General features: G+C 37.1%; 2 protein-coding genes across 2 annotated transcripts in view; one reads left to right on the plus strand and one right to left on the minus strand.

Moving 5' to 3' along the window:
- LOC106081099 (activating signal cointegrator 1 complex subunit 3) overlaps positions 1–20476 on the plus strand; it is a 61881-nt gene that overhangs the window by 5493 nt on the left and 35912 nt on the right. The window contains exons 4-5 of the mRNA XM_013242826.2: positions 43–1280; positions 1359–2235. Of these exons, the coding sequence (XP_013098280.2) occupies positions 43–1280; positions 1359–2235 (2115 nt within the window). The remainder of the gene's footprint in view (positions 1–42; positions 1281–1358; positions 2236–20476) is intronic.
- Positions 10984–17378, minus strand: LOC106081100 (ficolin-2). The gene is made up of 6 exons (XM_013242827.2): positions 17227–17378; positions 17079–17164; positions 12007–12038; positions 11908–11953; positions 11280–11822; positions 10984–11217 (listed from the first exon to the last, which is right to left on the minus strand). Exons 1-6 carry the CDS (start codon positions 17317–17319, stop codon positions 11088–11090), a joined length of 930 nt encoding a protein of 309 aa, XP_013098281.2. The 5' UTR covers positions 17320–17378; the 3' UTR covers positions 10984–11087.

A 20476-nucleotide genomic window follows, 5' to 3' on the forward strand; every position in this document is an offset into this window, starting at 1 on the left:
AGTATTTTCTTTTTTTTTTCTAACCAAGTTTTGTATTTACAGGCACTGATATCTACGACTCCAAGCATGGCTCTTTTGTTGACCTGGGTATTTTGGATGTTCTGCAAATATTTGGCCGTGCTGGCCGCCCCCAATTCGACAAGAGTGGTGTGGGCACCATCATCACCACCTACGACAAGCTGAATCATTATCTATCCCTGTTGACCAATCAATTTCCCATCGAATCGAACTTTGTACAATTCCTGGCCGATAATCTCAATGCCGAAATTGCCTTGGGCACCATATCGAATGTGGAGGAAGCTGTTGAATGGCTGAGTTATACCTATCTGTTTGTGCGCATGCGCATAAATCCCCATGTCTATGGCATTGAATATGCTGAGGTAATGCAGGATCCTCAACTGGAGGCAAAACGCCAAGCTTTAATAGTGGGGGCAGCCATGAGTTTGGATAAAGCACGTATGATACGCTTCAATCAAAGGACCTTGGATTTCAATGTCACCGATCTGGGGCGAACAGCCTCCCATTTCTACATCAAATATGATACAGTGGAAATTTTCAATGACTTGCTCAAGCCATTCATGAATGAGGCGGAAGTTTTTGCCATGATATCACAGGCTCAGGAATTTCAACAGCTTAAGGTACGCGACGATGAACTGGAAGAGTTGGACGAATTGCGCCACAACTATTGCAAGGTGAAGGCCATGGGAGGCAGCGAGAATGTCTGCGGCAAAGTTAACATACTCATGCAAACCTATCTCTCACATGGCTATGTGAAGTCCTTCTCCCTGGTTTCGGATATGTCGTATATTGTGCAGAATATAGCTCGTATATCACGTGCCTTATACTCCATTGTGTTAAGAAATAATAATGCCATTCTGTCGGGTCGCATGTTGCAGATATGCAAAATGTTCGAGAAGCAACAGTGGGATTTTGAAACACCCATGCGCCAGTTTAACAACCTAAATGCCGAAACTATTGATAAGCTGGAAAGCAGAGGTATTAGCATATACACTCTGAGAGAAATGGAGCAGAATGAGCTGAAGGAGCTTCTGCGCAATGCCAAATATGCCGAACAAGTTTTGAGGGCTGCCCGCGAATTGCCCATGCTGGACATAGAGGCCACCTTACAGCCCATAACGCGTACTGTGTTGAGAATAAAAATTGATATATGGCCAAACTTCAATTGGAACGATAGGGTGCATGGTAAAGTCAGCGAAAGCTTTTGGTTATGGATAGAGGATCCAGAAACGAATTTCATATACCATTCGGAATTGTTTCAGGTAAGTACAGGAAAACATTTCATATGGGTTTTTCAAATTTTAATTTATTTTTTCTTCTTCCACCTTCCTTCCCCTTAGGCTAGCAGAAAATTTGTTTTCAATGGCAAACCCCAACAGCTGGTTATGACCATACCTCTGAAGGAGCCTTTGCCACCGCAATACTACATACGCGTTGCCAGCGATATTTGGCTGGGCAGCAATAATTGGACTCCACTGACATTCAAACATCTGGTACTGCCCGAACACCATCCACCTTTGACAGAATTGCTGCCCTTGAATCCACTGCCCGTTAGTTGTTTGAAAAATCCCCTATACGAATCACTCTACAATTTCTCCCATTTCAATCCCATACAAACACAAATATTCCATTGCCTCTATCACACCAACAACAATGTGCTGGTGGGAGCCCCAACTGGCTCGGGCAAAACCATTGTTGCCGAGATATCCATGTTTAGAGCCTTCAACAGTTCGCCCAAGGCCAAGGTTGTGTATATAGCCCCCATGAAAGCCTTAGTCAAGGAGCGCATTAGTGATTGGAAAAAGCGTTTTGAGGCTGGACCTCTGCGCAAACAAGTAGTTGAGTTAACGGGTGATACCACACCCGATATACAGGCCATACGTGATTCGCAAATAATTGTTACGACACCCGAAAAATGGGATGGCATCAGTCGTTCGTGGCAAACTCGTGAGTATGTCCAAGATGTAGTGCTGATCGTTATCGACGAAATACATTTGCTGGGCGAAGATCGTGGTCCTGTAATTGAGGTGATAGTCTCACGTACAAATTTCATAACATCCCATACGGGACGTAGCATACGCATTGTGGGCTTATCAACAGCGCTGGCCAATGCTCAAGATTTGGCCAATTGGTTGGGCATCAAACAGATGGGATTGTATAATTTTAAGCCATCGGTAAGACCGGTGCCATTGCAAGTGCACATCAATGGATTCTCAGGTAAGTCGAATTTTGATACAACTTTTTTTTTTTGGAAATTTTTAAAACATTGTCGAAAAATAAAATTTTGACAACATTTTCCATAGAAATGAAATTTTAACAAAATATTCTATAGACATGACAATTTTGACAAAACTTTTGAAAAAATTAAATTTTGACAGAATTTTTGAAACAATAAAATGTTGACACAATTTTTTTAAAAATTAAATTTTGACAAAATTTTCTTAAAAATTAAATTTTGACAAAACTTTCTTAAAAATTAAACTTTGACAAAATTTTCTTAAAAATTAAATTTTGAAAAAATTTTCTTAAAAATTAAATTTTGGCAAAATTTTCTTAAAAATTAAATTTTGACAAAATTTTTTTAAATATTCGAAAAATTTTCTTAAAAATTAAATTTTGACAAAATTTTCTTAAATATTCCAAAAATTTTCTTAAAAATTAAATTTTGACAAAATTTTCTTAAAAATTAAATTTTGACAAAATTTTCTTAAAAATTAAATTTTGACAAAATTTTCTTAAAAATTAAATTTTGACAAAATTTTCTTAAAAATTAAATTTTGGCAAAATTTTCTTAAAAATTAAATTCTGACAAAATTTTCTTAAAAATTAAATTTTGATAACATTTTAAGAAAATTTTGTCAAAATTCTATTTTTTCAGTTCAATTTAAAATTTTTAAAGACAGAATTTTGACAAAATCTTTATACGTATAAAAATGAATTTGTGTTTGTTTGTGGGTTTATAAATTTGTTTGTTCTGTATAGACTCAAAGACGGCTGAACCGATTTCTTTCAAATGTTCACAGATTGTGGGGAGTGGTGGTAGAGTGGTAGAATACAAATTTGAACTCAAAATTTGGGTCCAAGTACCTAGAGGGCTGCCCCGACTCCGAAACCGCTTCAAATAGGCATATTGGACGATAATGATAATATCGGACTCGAATGAAAGGTATTCGGGATATGGTCAGAAAGGAGGAATAGTCTATATAACTTGTTGATAGTAGAAGGGGCGGACCCTCCCCCCGTTACCCCAAAAACACCACCCGATATCAAGGTTGACCGATCGGGACAATATGGGTATCAAATGAAAGGTTTTGGAGAGTAGAATACGAACATGGTATTAAAATTTGGTTCCAAAGAACCCAGGGGCAACTCCAACCCCAAAATTCCCCAAAACAAACATATTGGACGTACATATCAATATGGGACTCAAATGAAAGGTATTCGGAAGAAGATTACGAATATGACATACAAAATTATGTCTAAGTATTTGCGGGTCGCCCCATCCCCCAAATGTGAATTTTACTCGATCGTAGCTATATAAGACTTAAATGAAAGGTATTTGGGAGTTGATGGTGAATATCACATTAAACTTTGTTTCCAAGAATCTAGGTGGCGCTTTACCTCCAAAAATCGCCTTCAATAGATTATTTGACCAATTAAAACAATGGGGGATCACATGATAGATATTTTTGAGTAGAGTGTGTCATTTAAATATGTACTCAAGTGGCAGATGGAGTGTGGCGCACAACCCTCATCTAGACACCCTCCACCAAACGGCTGTATACATCAATTATGACAATACGGGGCAGAATTAAAGGTATAAGGTTGTGGACTGCGAATCTGATATCTTCATTCTGCTCATATATCTAGGCGGACCACCTCACCTCAAAACAGACGATCAATCATAATGAACTAACAGGACACTGTGTGATTTAATTAATGTGTGGGGACACATATAAATGTAGGCCGCCATACCCCCAAAATTATGACGTTCAGCGTGATAGGAGGAGTGGCAAACCTTAACGTTAAGATTGCAACCATTTTTAGCTAATCGATAGACAAGACCAAACGTCGTGCTGCTGGGCAACACTTTTTTGTTCAAAAGTTTTACACGGTTTAATGGTAGGAACTATCGCCACCGCATCGAATATATAGACTGGCAAATTAGTTCTTTACCACAGAAAATTGAAAATTGCCATACTAACAATTTGATTTAATTTAAAAAAAGACTTAATGATGAGTATTTATTTATTTATTTATTTATTTATTTATTAACAAAAGTAATACCAAAGCCTTCGCGGCCAAAAACGTATTACCAAGATTACATTCCCAAATAGAAAAACTTATATATACATACTTAATTAACAAACTCGATAATCTACAACGATTATTTGCAATAATTCAATTGTTCAATTGGCTCCCCAGCCATTACTATGTACTTAATTAAAAATTAATAAGTTAAAAGTTAAAACATGTCCTTGTTATGTTAGCAGCGAAAGAAAAAAAAACAAGAATGATATACCCAAAGCAAACAATTATGTGGAATCAGAAGCGAAAAAGGCAATAAGTTTAAGGCGAAAAACATTATTAGAATGTGAAAAAATCCGTAACTCAGCCGGTAATAAATTCCAACATCTAGCCACACGGACTGTAAATGATCTCTCAAATAAAGACCGGAATATACGGGGCAAAATGATATGCGTGCTTCTACTCGAGCGTGAAAAATTGAAATATCCGCATAAGGGCACGGGCACTCCACTTTTAACAACCTTGTAAAAAAAAATGGTATTACGTAGATCAACATAACGGCGAAAAGATGTTCCCAAAAAGTCTCTGACAAACCTCGAAATATGATCACGAACACGAACATTGTACACGAATCTCACCACAGTATTCATAATCCTATTCAGTTTCTGGAGATTGTAGTCAAATGTTCCTGACACAACTTCTAACCCGTATAAAATTTGTGGCATTAAAAGGGCATGAGCAAGCCTGGCTTTAACTCTTAATGGAAGATAAATACCTGCAGAATACAACCTCCGTAAAATACCATAAACGCGAGAATGAACAATGTCTATATGGATACCAAAATTCAAGTCCCTGTCAATAGTAACTCCCAAGCATCTAAGCCTATCAACAAAGGCCAGCCGCGAATTCTGAACAAAAATTTCAAACCCAGATTGCACCTGTGAACCGAACAGAATAGCTTTAGTTTTCGAGGGATTTATGGAAAGCGAGTTGAGACTAGACCACAATAAGATCCGATTAATGCAAGTATTAATGTTAGACTCTAAAAGACTGCCAGAATCGCGATCTGCACTAAAAAGAAGATATATATCATCAGCAAAAAGAAAAGTGTTACACAGGCTAGGTCCAAGGAACTCAGAAAAGTCATTAATGTATGGTATAAAAAGTAGAGGCCCCAAAACCGAGCCCTGAGGCACACCGGAAGATAGAGAAATAACTTCAGATCTAATCCCGTTTAAATCAACAAATTGAGTCCTCCCAAACATGTACGACATCACAAGTTTGCAAGCAGACCTTGAAAACCCGAAATTACGTCTCAACTTGTCTATCATAGTCCCAAAACAAATAGAATTAAAAGCCTTCGTCAAGTCAAGAGACAGAAGAGCACTCACTTTACCATTATTAATATCATTCCTTATCGATTCAGTTAGGTGAAGCAGCAAGGAAGTGGTATTATGACCTGAACGGAACGCATACTGAGAGTCAAATATCTTGCGCCTGGTACTCATCATTAACTGCTCCTTAAGAACATGTTCGAAAACCTTAGAAAGAACCGGAAGAATCGAGATAGGCCTTAAGTCCTCTGGACTATGAATAACAGAAGTTTTAGGTATAGGAACCACACGCGCAGTCTTCCATGAAGAAGGAAACTCAGAAGTCATTAAAATAGAATTAAATAAATGTTGAATTATATCGGATGTATAGGGAAACAGAAGCTTTAAAAATTTGATAGGAATACCATCAACACCAACCGACCTTGCCGTAATCCTTGCTAAAGCCGCCGAAATATCGTCCACATGAACACATCTAAATGAAAATGAATTTTCAAAATCTTGAAATGATTGAAAATCAACATTAAAACCCTGGCCAGATTGAACACTGGTAGCAAAAAAATTGTTAAGTGTGTTCACATCACCATCATAATTAAAGGTATCATCATTAAAGCATCCCGAGCCCTTAATAAAACGCCAAAAACCCTTAGCATCTAAATTTCCAAAATGCTTTGAATAATGCTTTCGCCTTTCCCTACGTATGATGGATTTAGCCTTATTCCTATATCTACAAAATATTCTCCAGTTCTCAGGTGTATTTTCTTGGCGGAATGCTGCGAAAGACAAGTCCCTCAGGAACTGAGCATCTAAAACATCTCTAGATTTCATCCATTCCTCACCATACCTACGAATCCTTCTCCTGACGACAGGTACAAAAGTGAAAAGACTTCCAAAGAGCAAAGCAACACGCTCACTCAAATCATTGGCATCAGAACTATAGAAAAAGGATGCACTGTCAAATACAGATAGGCATTGTAACAAACCATCCCAGTCAATATTCTCATAATCACGAAACTCTATCATCTCTTCACACGAAGCAAAATCAAAATCAAATGAACAAAAAATTAGCGCATGATGAGAGATAGATGGACATTGTACCTGATTGGAGTGATAAGTCATAGAATTCTCACCCACCAGCATGAAATCAATCAGAGATGTCGTCCTATGACCAACACTGTAATGGGTGGGCCTGGAATTGTGCACAATAGACAGGTTAAGTCTGGTACATAAGGAACGCAATAAGGCAGATCTTGATAAATTGAACAAATCACAATTGAAATCACCAACAATAATAACTTTTGTATAATTCAAAAGCAAGTTGTAGTGCAGTTCCTCAAAGGACTCAGGATCTCCAACTGGAGGCAAATAAACTACTCCAAATAGAAGCTTTGTACTCCCTGAACACAACTCAAGGAAAAGAGATTCGCATTTACCCAAAGCAAAAGCACGAAAAATAACCTTATGTCTGATCGTATTAGATACATAAACTCCTACTCCACCGCCCCTCATATTCTCGCGGTCATTTCGATAAAATTTGTAGCCAGGGATACTGACAGCCTTACTGGAAACAACTGGTTTAAGCCACGTTTCAGATATAGCAAAAATATCAAATCGGGAACCGGATAATATCGATTTCAGTTCATCAAACTTTACGGAATTGGGGGAAGGTCTAATACTCTGACAGTTAAGGTGGCCGACATAAAATTTACCAACAGACGCGCCCAAAAAAGAGTTAATATTTGCGTGACTGCTAACTACAGGACCCATGTTTATATCAAAAGACATCAAAAATTATAAAAGTTAATGCAAACAAGGTGGGGAACCAAACAGGAAAAATTAAAAATCTAAAAAAATTTAATATGAAGCTAAAAATCATACTAAAAACCACTCATACAATCAGCTAATCATTATTATTATTATGAGATCATATATAATACTTTAGTTATAAGAAAATTAATTATGAAATTGCAGGAAGAAAATCAAATGAAAACAATGAAGAGAACCAAGATTTAACGAAATGCATAAATAAATAAAAAAATGGGTAACGTAGATATTTTAGTTAAAAAAAAATCTGTTAAATCGAGGTTTACAAAAATAAATCTTTAGAAGTAAAAAAAATAAAATACTATTAATATACTGAGGTCCCATTTTGAAGGAGCGAAGAACATTCGTTTAGGTCACGGATAACTTCAGTACCATCCAAAAGCCACAACTTAGCTTTGAGTTTGTCACCATTTTGCACTCTGTATTTCGTGATCAACTTCTTACGCATTAGGTTCCTACATACGGCATTAAGTTGAGAAGCAGCAGGAGTATAATGGTCATTTAGATACACTCTGCTGTTTATATTACCACTTTCCTCACCATTTACGTCACTAACTTTGAGACTTCGAGTCGCAAAATATTCCCTCATAATTGAATCTCGAAGTTGCACAGAGTTAAATTTAACAAGTATCAGCTTACGATTGTGCATGTAGCAAACATTGTTAATATCATTACTCGTTATAGGTATCTTAAAGAATGTTCCCAATGCAATCACAACAGCATACAAATCTTTTAAGTTTGTAGGTAGACCATCAATAACTATGTCCGTGCGATTAATACGCCGATGCAAAATATTCATTCCAACCTCCAAAGCCGCAATTTTAGTTGAACAAGACGAAGCAACATCATCGATACGTTTATTGCATGTGTCAATGTCAGATTTTATCTCTTTCAAGCAGGAAGACATCTCTGTCTTTATTTCACCCAGAACAGTCTTTATGGAATTCAGTTCATCCCGATTGCCAGCTAAAAAATCATCGAATTTTTCATTGAGCGCACGAATATCACCAGCAATGCTACCACCATCATTGCTACAGCCACTAGAACCAATTTTACCTTCGCAGGTGGTGCAAATAAAAGCAGACACCTTAATTGCCTTAAGTGCAATGAGATCTTTCTCGGAAAGCTTTGCACAAGATGCATGAAGCCAGCCAGAACAAATACGGCATCTTATGCTTCCATTTTTAGCAATAGTTTCATTGCAAGCAACACAAATCACCTTAGCAGCACCCGGCATCTTTATTGTCAACAAAACAACCGCAGCAACAACAACAAGAAGATGGTGAAAAATTAACTCAGCTTAGATTGAGTAGAAAGACAGCGCAAAAGAGATGGCAAAAACGACACAGTTAAAGATGAATTCAGCAACAGTTTTGTTTTTATAATTTCGCCAACAATTTAATTATGCAATGCAAAACAACACGAAAAAGATATGTGTTTTTTTAACACTTTACGGCAGTTATTTCAATTAATTTCATTCACTCCAAGTAAATTTATATTCAGATTTTCAGAGCAATCATAATTTAAGTTCGTAAACAAAGTTAAGCCGGAGAAAAATAATAAAAATGATCAGCTGCTGTTAAACACACGACTATTCGGGCATAGCGTTGACTTTTATTGTATTTAATGGGTGGTCATATAGTCATACCACATGATGTTCAATGTTGTAAGCGTTGAGCCACTCCAAGCGAGTAGTAGCACTAACATTTAAGTTAGCGCCATCTACTGGCTGTTTTCAAATGGATTTAGTTGATCCAGTTGAAAACAGCCAGTAAATGGCGCTATTTTTTTTTGGGAAGCAAACATGAAGAGAAAGAAGGCACAGTGGCCAAAGTTGATCATACAGCATTGATGTTCGTTATAACTTCGTTGCGGTTTTTTGCGGTATTATTTTTTAACTTTCCCACTCTAAGACAGGCCCTAACAATAATTTCCAAAAAACACCAGATCTTGGTGATGGGTAGGGCGATTTAAGCGAAATTTTGTCAGCACACTTACATTAAACGAAAATAAACATTTTTTTTTATCACAATCTGAGGTGGGGTGCCTAGGAGGGCCGCCCACCCCCAAAACCCGCCAAACGGATTTATAGACCAATCACTACAATATGGGTATCAAATTAAAGGTATTTGAGAGTAGAAAGCGAATCTGATATCCAATTGTGGGACTAAGTGTTTCGTGGGTCACCCCACCCAAAGGAAAAACCCTCAAATCGAACATATTTACCGACCATGGCAGTATGGATCTTAGATGAAAGGTCTTTGGGAGCAGAGCACGTAATTGACTTCCACTTTTGAGACCAAGTCTCTCCACCACACCCTTAAACAGGACTTTTTCTTATTGGGGTTTAATTAAAAGGTATTTGAGAGTAGAAAAATCCACAAGGGGGGCGGACCCTCCCCCTTACCCTAATTTTCAGAAACGCCCGATCTCGATGATGTTGGTGCAATTTAAGCGAAATTTTATGTGCTTTCTTATAATGCCCTTAAAAAAATTTGGTATCCAAATTTTGGATGGGGTGGGGAGCCCCACCCCCAAGACCTACCAAATATATACTTAGACGAACCACGACATTATGGGACTCAAATGAAAGGTATTTAGGATAAGAAAACGTATCTGATATCCAATTGTCGGACCAAATGTTACGGGGACTACCGGAACCCCCAAAACACCCCTAAATCGGACATATTTACCGACCATGGCAGTTGGGGACTCAAATGACAGGTATTTGCGATTAAAATACGAATATGATATCCAAATGTGGGACCAAGTTTCTGGGGGTCTACCCCTTCCCCAAAACAACCCCAAATAAGACTTATTTACTGAACATAGCAAAATTGGGTTCAAATAAAAGGTACTTGAGAGTAGAATACGAATCTGATATCCAACTGTGGGATCAAATGGGTCGCCCCTACCCAAAAAGAACAAATTTACGACCATAGCAATATGGGGCTCAAATGAAAGGTCTTTGGGAGTTAAGAACGAATTTGATATCGATATTCGGGAAAAGTGTCTATGGGGCCACCCCACCCCCACAACACCACCCGAATAGGACGTACTTCCTGATCATTCCAATATGGGACACGATCAGAATTGGCCTCAAACAATTTTGAGGCCAATGGCAATTTGGGGTTCAAATAAATGATATTTGAAAGTAGAGCACGATGCTGATTTATTTTCAGGGCTAAATGTTTGGCGGACCACACCGCTCCCTAAATCGGAAATATTTACCGACCATGTCAATGTGGGGCTAAAATGAAAGGTATTGGGGAAATTGATACCCACTTTCGGCACCAATTTTCTGAGGGTCTACCCCCTTTCCAAAACATCCACAAACAGCAATTATTTGCTGACCATCGCAATATGGGGCTCAAACAGAGGTATTTAGGAGTAGAATACGGATCTGATATCCAAATGTGGGACCATGTACCCCCCCAAAAAGTACAATTTTTTTTATAGACAAAAATACAAAATTTTTTATAGAAAAAAATTTTAAAAAATTTTTTATAAAACAAAATTAAAAAAAAAAAAAATTTCTTTAAAAAAAATTAAAAATTCGAAGAAAATTTGTAAAATTTTTCTATTAAAATCAATTTTTGGCAAAAATCAGATTTTGGGGTCTCTACATGGGTATTATTTTAAATTATGTTTTTTTACATTTTGATGTTATTTAATTAAAGTTCTTCGCCTTCTCAACATCATTTTGACATATTTCAATGATCTATTGTGTCCCGAAAGACTATACCAGTTAATGCCTTTGCCATAGCTTGCATCACCAAAATGTCCATTGAGATTACTAAAATTTGTAGAAACATGAAAATCAACTGTGAAAATCTATGCCTAAGCATATTTGCTTACCTGGAATGACATTTGGTATACCACCAGGCACCCAAATAGGCAACAGCACAACTTGATTCCACATTTTTATCATTGTCTTGATCTTTGGTGGAAAATGGCTGAGCCAAATGGGCAGTTAAAGAGTCACCGGCTGTACCAGTATAACGCCCAATGCGTTTTAAAACAAATTTGTTCTCTTCATTGCCAATGGCAAAGTCATCATATTTGGCCTCTTTCTCGCCAGCAGTAGTGTCATTGACCATTATAATCAGCAATTCCTGAGGACCATTGTAGTTAGTGAGGGCATGTAATTTATCCATGCCAATAAAGAACTCTCCATCAATGTTACCAAATCCTTGGCGATACTCAGCCCATGTGCGATAGAAATCCACAGAGCCATCTTGGCGCCTTTGTATCACAGTCCAATCGCCACCCTCTGTATGTGCATCACATTCCACCAGAAAGCTTTCATTGCTGTATTGAGGGAGTTTTAGGTGGTAATAACCACTGCGTTTAATGCATGCAGTGGCTTCTCCACAATTTTGGGGAGTTTCTTGTGTTCGACTGCAACAGAAATTTTTTATAGGGTTTTGTTTTTTGCTTAAAAAAAATCAAATTGTTGATTAAATTTTTGTTGGTGGAGTCTTACCATTTTTCAGGTATGGCATCATAGCGAATATCAAACATAGGCAAATCTACAGAAGACATGAATTAGTATAGCAAGTGATTCCTTTGCAAAACATCTTACCTTTCACATTCGAGGATTCCAAGGATTTTTGTCTAAAAGAAAAGAATACATTTTTCCATTTAGTTTTATTTTAAAAATTAAATTTCGATAACATTTTCCACAAAATTTTCGAAAAAAATTAAAATTTTGACAAAATTTTTAGATGAAAACCAAATTATGACAAACATTTTTTCTTTATAAAAAAAGGAATTTGAACAAGTAAAAAGGCGTTAAGTTCGACAGGGCCGAACTTTGGATACCCACCACCTCGTGTATGTATGTAAACCACCTTTCGTCAAAATCCGGTGAAAAATGCATACCTTATGACCCATAGCAGATATATCGAAATATCTTTCGATTTGGACCAAATAATTCCAAGTACAATAAAAAGTATAAAAAATATTTGTCTTTTTAGTAGGTTAGGTTAGGTCTGAACCATATACGATACGGATGTCGAAAAGCCTAACATAAGTCACTGTGTCAAATTTCAGTGAAATCGGATTATAAATGCGCCTTTTATGGGCCCAAAACCTTAAATCGAGAGATCGGTCTATATCGCAGCTATATCCAAATCTGAACCGATCTGAGCCAAATTGAAGAAGAATGTCGAAGGGCCTAACACAACTCACTGTCCCAAATTTCGGCGACATTGGACAATAAATGCGCCTTTTATGGGCCCAAAACCTTAAATCGACAGATCGGTCCATATCACAGCTATATCCAAATCTGAACCGATCTGAGCCAAATTGAAGAAGAATGTCGAAGGGCCGAACACAACCCACTGTCCCAAATTTCGGCAACATCGGATAATAAATGCGTCTTTTATGGGCCCAAAACCCTAAATCGACAGATCGGTCTATATGGCAGCTATATCCAAATCTGAACCGATCTGAGCCAAATTGAAGAAGAATGTCGAAGGGCCGAACACAACCCACTGTCCCAAATTTCGGCGACATCGGATAATAAATGGTCCTTTTATGGGCCCAAAACCTTAAATCGTCAGATCGGTCTAAATGTCACCTATATGCAAATCTTGATCGATCTATATGGGGGCTATATCCAAATGTGGACCGATCTGAGCCAAATTAAAGAAGCATATCGAGTGGCTTAACACAACACACTGTTCCAAATTTCAGCAAAAAGCGGATAATAAATGTGGCTTTTATGGGGCTAAGACCCTAAATTGGCGGATCGGTCTATATATCAAGATATTGCTTTACTCCTTCGAAATTTAGCGTGCTCTCTGAACGGACAGACGGGAGAACAGACACACAGCCATGGCTAGATCGACTTTAAATGTCATCATGATCAAGACTATATATACATTATGGGGTCTTAGACGAATATTTCGAAGAGTTACAAACAGAATGAAGAAATTAGTATACCCCCATCCTATGGTGGATGGTATAAAAATTAATTTGTGTTTGTTTTTGTGTGCTCCGTATAGACTCAAAAACGACTGAATCGATTTTCTTGAAATTTTCACAGATGATTCATTATGGACCCGTGGTGAAAATGGGGTACTTAATTTTTTAATATCTGAAGGGGGATGGACCTTCCCCCTTACCCAAATTTTTAGAAACTCCAGATCTCGGAGATAGGTGGTGCGATTTAAGCGAAATTTTGTGTGCTCTCTTATAATAACATTAAAACAAGAATTTTGGTATCAAAATTTCGGATAGGGTACCTGGGGGGACCGCCCCACCCCCAAAACCTACCAAAAAAAAATATATATATATATATATATATATATATATATATATATATATATAGACCAATCACGACATTATGTGACTCAAATGAAAGGCATTTAAGATTAGAAAACGTATCTGATACCCAATTGTCGGACAAAGTGTTTGGGGGAACACGCCAACCCCCAAAACTCCCCTAAATTGGATATATTTACCGACCATGGCAATATGGGACTCAGATGAAAGGTATTTGCGTGTAGAATACGTATCCGACATCCAAAGGTGGTATCAAGTATCTGGGGGCCCAAACAGTACTTATTTACTATATGGGGCTTAATCCCATGGCAGCCGGTTGTACGTACCGGATTGACCGGATGAATTCCTTCACATCTGCAAGGGCTGCCGCCTCAGTGTACCACACACTGCTACTACACAACAACAACAACAATGTGGGGCTCAAATAAAAGGTAATTGAGTGTAGAATACGAAGCTGATATCCAAATGTGGTGGACCAAGTTGGGGGCCCGCCCCTTCCCATAAACACCGCCCAAACAGGACTTATTTACTGACCATGACAATTTGGGACTCAAATGAAAGGTTTTTGAGAGTAAAGCACGAATCTGATGTCAATATTCGGGGAAGTGTCTATGGGACTACCCCACTCTCATAACACCTCCCAAATAGGACGTATTTTCTGACTTTTGCAATATGGGGCTCAAATAAGAGTTATCTTAGAGTAGAACACGAATCTGATAAATATTTTCAAAGCCAAATCACGGAGTGACCGCCCCATCCCCCAAAACAACCCCCAAACCGGTTATGTTTGGCGTCTATGGAAATATGGGACTCAAATAAGAGGTATTTGGGAGTAGACCACAAATCTGATATCAACATTCGGGACCAGCTGTCTAGGGGACGTCCCACTGCCATGAAAATCCACAAATATGACGTATTTGCTCACCAAGACAATTTGGGTGTTCAGGACAGTGGAGCTCGATATTGATAGTTTTTAGGTTCCATACCCTAAACCGGACATTTTTGCTGACTTTTGCAATGAGGAGTTTAGATGAAAGGGTGAATTTGATAACCAATTTTGTAGCCAAGTGTTTGGCGGACGTCTCATCCAATAAACTGCCCTTAAACCAATGGCAATATGAAATTTAAATAAATGGTATTAGAGAGAAGAGCACGATGCTGATATTTTTGTCAGGGTCAAGTGTCTGGGGCACCATCTCACCCCCGAAAACCGCCCTAAATCGGACATCATGTAAATATCGGGCTGAAATAAAGTATTGGGTTGCCCAAAAAGTAATTGCGGATTTTTAAAAAGAAAGTAAATGCATTTTTATTCAAACTTAGAATGAACTTTAATCAAATATGCTTTTTTACACTTTTTTTCTAAAGCAAGCTAAAAGTAACAGCTGATAACTGACACAAGAAAGAATGCAATTACAGAGTCACAAGCTGTGAAAAAATTTCTCAAAGCCGACTATATGAAAAATCCGCAATTACTTTTTGGGCAACCCAATATTTTAATAACGGAGTTCATCTAACATACAAACTTAAATGACATTAAACCCTTCGAACTGATTCGTAGTCCAATGGAGATCATATGGGATTCAGATATAGGCACTTATATTGTCATACTGCTATTCAAGCGATATGCATATACTACAATATTTACGTAGCATGGTATTTCACTAAAAGCTCTTCAATTGTGGAAAATAATATTCAAAGTAGAATTTTATTCCATATAAAGTGAAAGAAGGCGCAGCGGAGCGGGCCCGCCCTGCCCGATTTTGCGCCGCTGATTTTGTCAAAATCAAATTTTGACAAAATTTTTTTTTTTAAATCAAACTATAAAATATCTTTGACGAAATTTTGAATTAAATTCGAATTTTGAAAAAATTTTACGTAAAAATCAAATTTTGAAAAAATTTAACGTGAAATTCTAATTTTGAAAAATTTTACGTGAAAATCAAATTTTAAAAAAATTTAAGTGAAAAAAATTTTAAAAAAATTTTTCTATGAAAGCAAAATTTTAAAACTTTATTATTTACGTAGCATGGTAATTCACGAAAAGTTCTTCAATTGTGGAAAATAATATTCAAAGTAGAATTTTTTTCCATATAAAGTGAAAGAAGGCGCAGCGGAGGGGGCCCTCCCCGGCCGGATTTTGAGCCGCTGATTTTGTCAAAATCAAATTTTGACAACATTTTTTTTAAAATCAAACTATAAAAAAACTGACGAAATTTTGAATTAAACTCGAATTTTGAAAAAATTTTAGGTAAAAATCTTATTTTGAAAAAATTTTACGTGAAATTCTAATTTTGAAAAATTTTAAGTGAAAATTAAATTTAAAAAAAAATTTAGGTGCAAAAATTTAAAAAAAAAATTTGTATGATAGCAACATTTAAAAACTTTTTATTAAAATTAAATTTTGAAAAAATTTTCTAAGATTATCCACTTTGACAATTTTCTATGAAAATTAGATGTTTAAAAAAAATTTTCCCTCTTAATCTAATTTTGGCAAAATTTTGAAAACTTTCAAGAAAGGAAAAAAATTAAACACTTTTCGTGAAAATCAAATCCGTGAATTTCCAATAAAAATCAATGTTAAACATTCCTCACAATTTTCTGCGAATTTTTTCTTCAAAAAAAAAAATAAAATTAAAAATTATTTTTTTCAAAACAACATTTGAGAGAAATTTCACTAAAAATTAATTTTTGACAAAATTTTTTTAAAAAAAAATAATCAATTGCAAATTTTGCCCATGAACATTCCAATAAGGAACAGGGGCACATAAATGAGGGCAGTCCGATTCAGCTTAATGATAAGGGTCTCCTTTTCAAAGCCGAGTCCGAACGACGTGCGGTAGGGCAACACCTCTTTGGAGAGTTTTTACATGGCATAGTACCTCACAAATGTTGCCAGCATTAGGGGGAGAAAAACACCGCAGAGAAATGTTTTGTTTTTCTGATGGTGTAGCGAGTATTCGAACCCAGGCGTTAAGCGTCACAGGTGGACATGCTAACCTACCTGCGCTACTGTGGCCTCCAATGCAACAGGACATGGGTTTCCAAAAATCGTACTCTCAAAAATTTCAGAAAATTTTTGACTGCATTTTTGAGTTTTGTAAATTTGATGATAAAATTGCAAATTAGCCCACAAACATTCCAGTAAGGAACAAGGGGCAAATTTCTCACATAACAATGAGTGCTGTTCTATTCAAGTTTAAGCTCAATGATAAGAGAACTGCTTTTTATAGCCGAGTCCGAACGGCTTGACACCTCTACAGAGAGTTTTTCGCGTTTAACAAGGCATGATACCTTACAGATATTGCCAGCGTCATGTTAACCCCTGCATCAAGGTTGCCTCCAATTCTTTCACTTAGTACTTACTTTAAATTTTCAATATCCTCTTTCATTTCCACTAAGTCCTTCATAGTTAAACCATCGTTTGGCATTCTATCCCAAGGATGAAAGTTCTAAGAAAAAGAAAAATATTTGTTAATCACAGGAATACTTATTCTTATATTCAATGGTGTACCTTTTCATAGCCATCCTCACAACGCATTGCAAAAATTTCTACAGTAATATGTAGCAAAAGCAGAAAACACACCATGGACTGTGGATTGGCCATTCTCAAGTTGATTGGTGAAATGAATGCTTTCAAAGTTGATAGCTAACTGCCACCAAATGTAGAAAACATTTTGAAAAGAAAGCTACTTTCAAAAAACCTCTTTTTAAGTATTGCAATCACGAGCTCAAACATTGTTGGTGTGTGTGTGTGGTTTTTTTTCTAAACCTTTTTTTTATTGATAAGAACAAAGCTTGAGAGTTGCAGAAAAGGGGAATTTTAAGAAATTTAGATAAACAGTAAAAAATCTTTAGATAGTGTTTATACCCTACACCACCACTGTGGTAAAGGGTATTATAACATAGTGCATTTGTTTGTAATGCCCAGAAGGAAGAGAGATAGACCCATTGAGAAGTACACCGATCGACTCGGAAACACTTTCTGGTTCGATTTAGCTGTCTGTCTGTCCGTCTGTCTGTCCGTCTGTCCATGTTGATTTGTGTACAAAGTACAGGTAGCAATTTTCATTCGATCGTCTTCAAATTTAGTACTGGCATGTTTTTCGGCCTAGAGACGAAGCCTATTGAAATTGGAAAAAATCGGTTCAGATTTGAATATAGCTCCCATATATATGTTCGTCCGATTTGCAGGAATTATGCAGTAAAATGGTCATTTGTTAACCGATTCTCTCGAAATTTGGCAGGAAGGATTTTCTTATGACTCTCGACATTACTGGTAAATTTCATAGAAATCGGCCCCGAAGTCTACCACATTATCTGAGAAGTTTGCTCGAAATCGGTTCAGATTTAGGTATAGCTCCCATATATATGTTCGTCCGATTTGCAGGACTAATATAATAAAATGATCATTTGTTAACCGATTCTCTAGAAATTTGGCAGGAAAGATTTTCTAATGACTCTCGACATTACTGGTAAATTTCATAGAAATCGGTTCAGATTTAGATATAGCTCTCATATATATATATATATATTTTTTTTAATTGGCTATCACAGAATATTTGTTCCACTATCCGTACGTAGAATATCGTTCCAAGCGCCCCGATCTTCTGCGCTCATTCCAAAATCTCTGACACCAAGTGTCGAGGTGTCTCCCACAACTTGATCTTCTCATCGGGCTTTTGGTCTTCCCGGTTTGCGTGTACCACCGTGTTTGCCTTCAAAAGACTTCTTTGCTGGAGCTTCTTCATCCATTCTGACAACATGACCTAGCCAACGCAGCCGTTGTATTTTGATGCGTGTAACTATGCTATCGTCGTCATACAGCTCGTGGTTCATACATCGCCTATATTCTCCGTTACGAAGAATCTTTCTCTCAAATACTCCAAGCACTGCCTCATCTACTTTCACAAGTACCCATGGTTCAGATACTCCAAGCACTGTCTCATCTGCTTTCACAAGTACCCATGCTTCAGAACCATATAACAGCACGGGTAGTATCAGTCTCTTGTATAGTGTAATCTTCATCTGTCGAGAGGTGGCCTTGTTTCTAAACTGCTTACGTAGTCCAAAGTAGCATTTGTTTGCCAGTACTATTCTTCGTTTAATCTCAAAACTGGTGTCATTCGTTGGCATATATCGCCCGATTTTCACTCCTAGAGCCACTGCAAGCGCATTTATTAATTACACAATGCTTTCTCCAAAGACTACCACAGTATCTAAGAAGTTTGCTCGAAATCGGTTCAGATTAGCTCCCATATATATGTTCGTCCGATTTGAGAAATATTGCAATGTAGTGCTCATTGGTTAACCGATTCTCTTGTTATTTGGCAGGAAGGATTTCCTTATAACTGTCAACATTAATGGTGAATTTCATAGAAATCGGCCCAGATTTAGATATAGCTGTCATATATGTATATCGCCCGATTTTCATTTTTAGTTGATTTAGCCATGTCCGTCCGTCCGTCCGTCATTCTGTCTGTCGAAAGCACTCTAACTTTCGAAGGAGTAAAGCTAGCCGCTTGAAATTTTGCACAAATACTTCTTATTAGTGTAGGTCGGTTGGGATTGTAAATGGGCCATAGCGGTCCATGTTTTGATATATTTAGCTGCCATATAAACCGATCTTGGGTCTTGACTTCTTGAGCCCCTAGAGGGCGCAATTATAATCCGATTTGCCTGAAATTTTGCATGATGTGTTTTGTTATGATTTCCAACAACTGTGCTAAGTATGGTTAAATCGGTACATAACCTGATATAGCTGTAATATAAACCGATCTGGGGTCTTGACTTCTTGAGCCACTAGAGCGTGCAAATCGTATCCGATTTGGCTGAAATTTTGGACGACGTGTTTCGCTATGTCTTTCAACAACTGTGTTAAGTATGGTTCAAATCGGTCAATAACCTGATGTAGCTGCCACATAAACTGATCTTGATTCTTGACTTCTTGAGCCACTAGAGCGTGCAAATCTTATCCGATTTGGCTGAAATTTTGCATGACGCGTTTTGTTATGGCTTTCAACAACTGTGCCAAATATGGTTCAAATTGGTTTATAACCTGATATAGCTGCCATATAAACCGATCTGGGATCTTGACTTGAGGTCGCAATTATAATTCAATTTGTCTGAAATTTTGTACAACAGATCCTCTCATGACCATCAACATACCTGTCTATTATGGCCTGCATCGGTCTTTAGCCTGATACAGCTCCCATATAAACCGATCTCTCTATTTTACCTCTTGAGCCCCGCAAAGGTCACAATTCTTATTCGAATTGGCTGAAATTTTACACAAGTCTTCAATATATAATGTAATTATGGACCATAACTTGATATCGCTCTAATAGCTGAGCAAATCGTTTCTTTTATCCTTTTTTTTGGTCTAAGAAGAGATGCCGGGAAAAGAACTCGACAAATGCGATCCATGATGGAGGGTATATAAGATTCGGCCCGGCCGACCTTAGCACGCTTTTACTTATTATTTGTTTGTGTGATCTTGTGGTGGCATTCGTAGAGTAGCTGTAAAGGGGAATTTTAAGAAACTTTGGATATAAGGTAAAAAAAATCCCATAGTGACTTTTGTTTGTGTGTGTGATCTCGTGGTGGCATTCGTTTATGTATGAAGAAAAAATCGCATACTAAATGAGTTCAGATTTATATCTAGCTGCCATATATATATCTCGCCCGATTTTCAATCCTAGAGCCACTGCAAACGCATTTTTATACCCACCACCATAGGATGGGGGTATACTAATCTAGTCATT

Source organism: Stomoxys calcitrans, chromosome 2 (assembly GCF_963082655.1).
Source record: "Stomoxys calcitrans chromosome 2, idStoCalc2.1, whole genome shotgun sequence".
NCBI lineage: Eukaryota > Metazoa > Arthropoda > Insecta > Diptera > Muscidae > Stomoxys > Stomoxys calcitrans.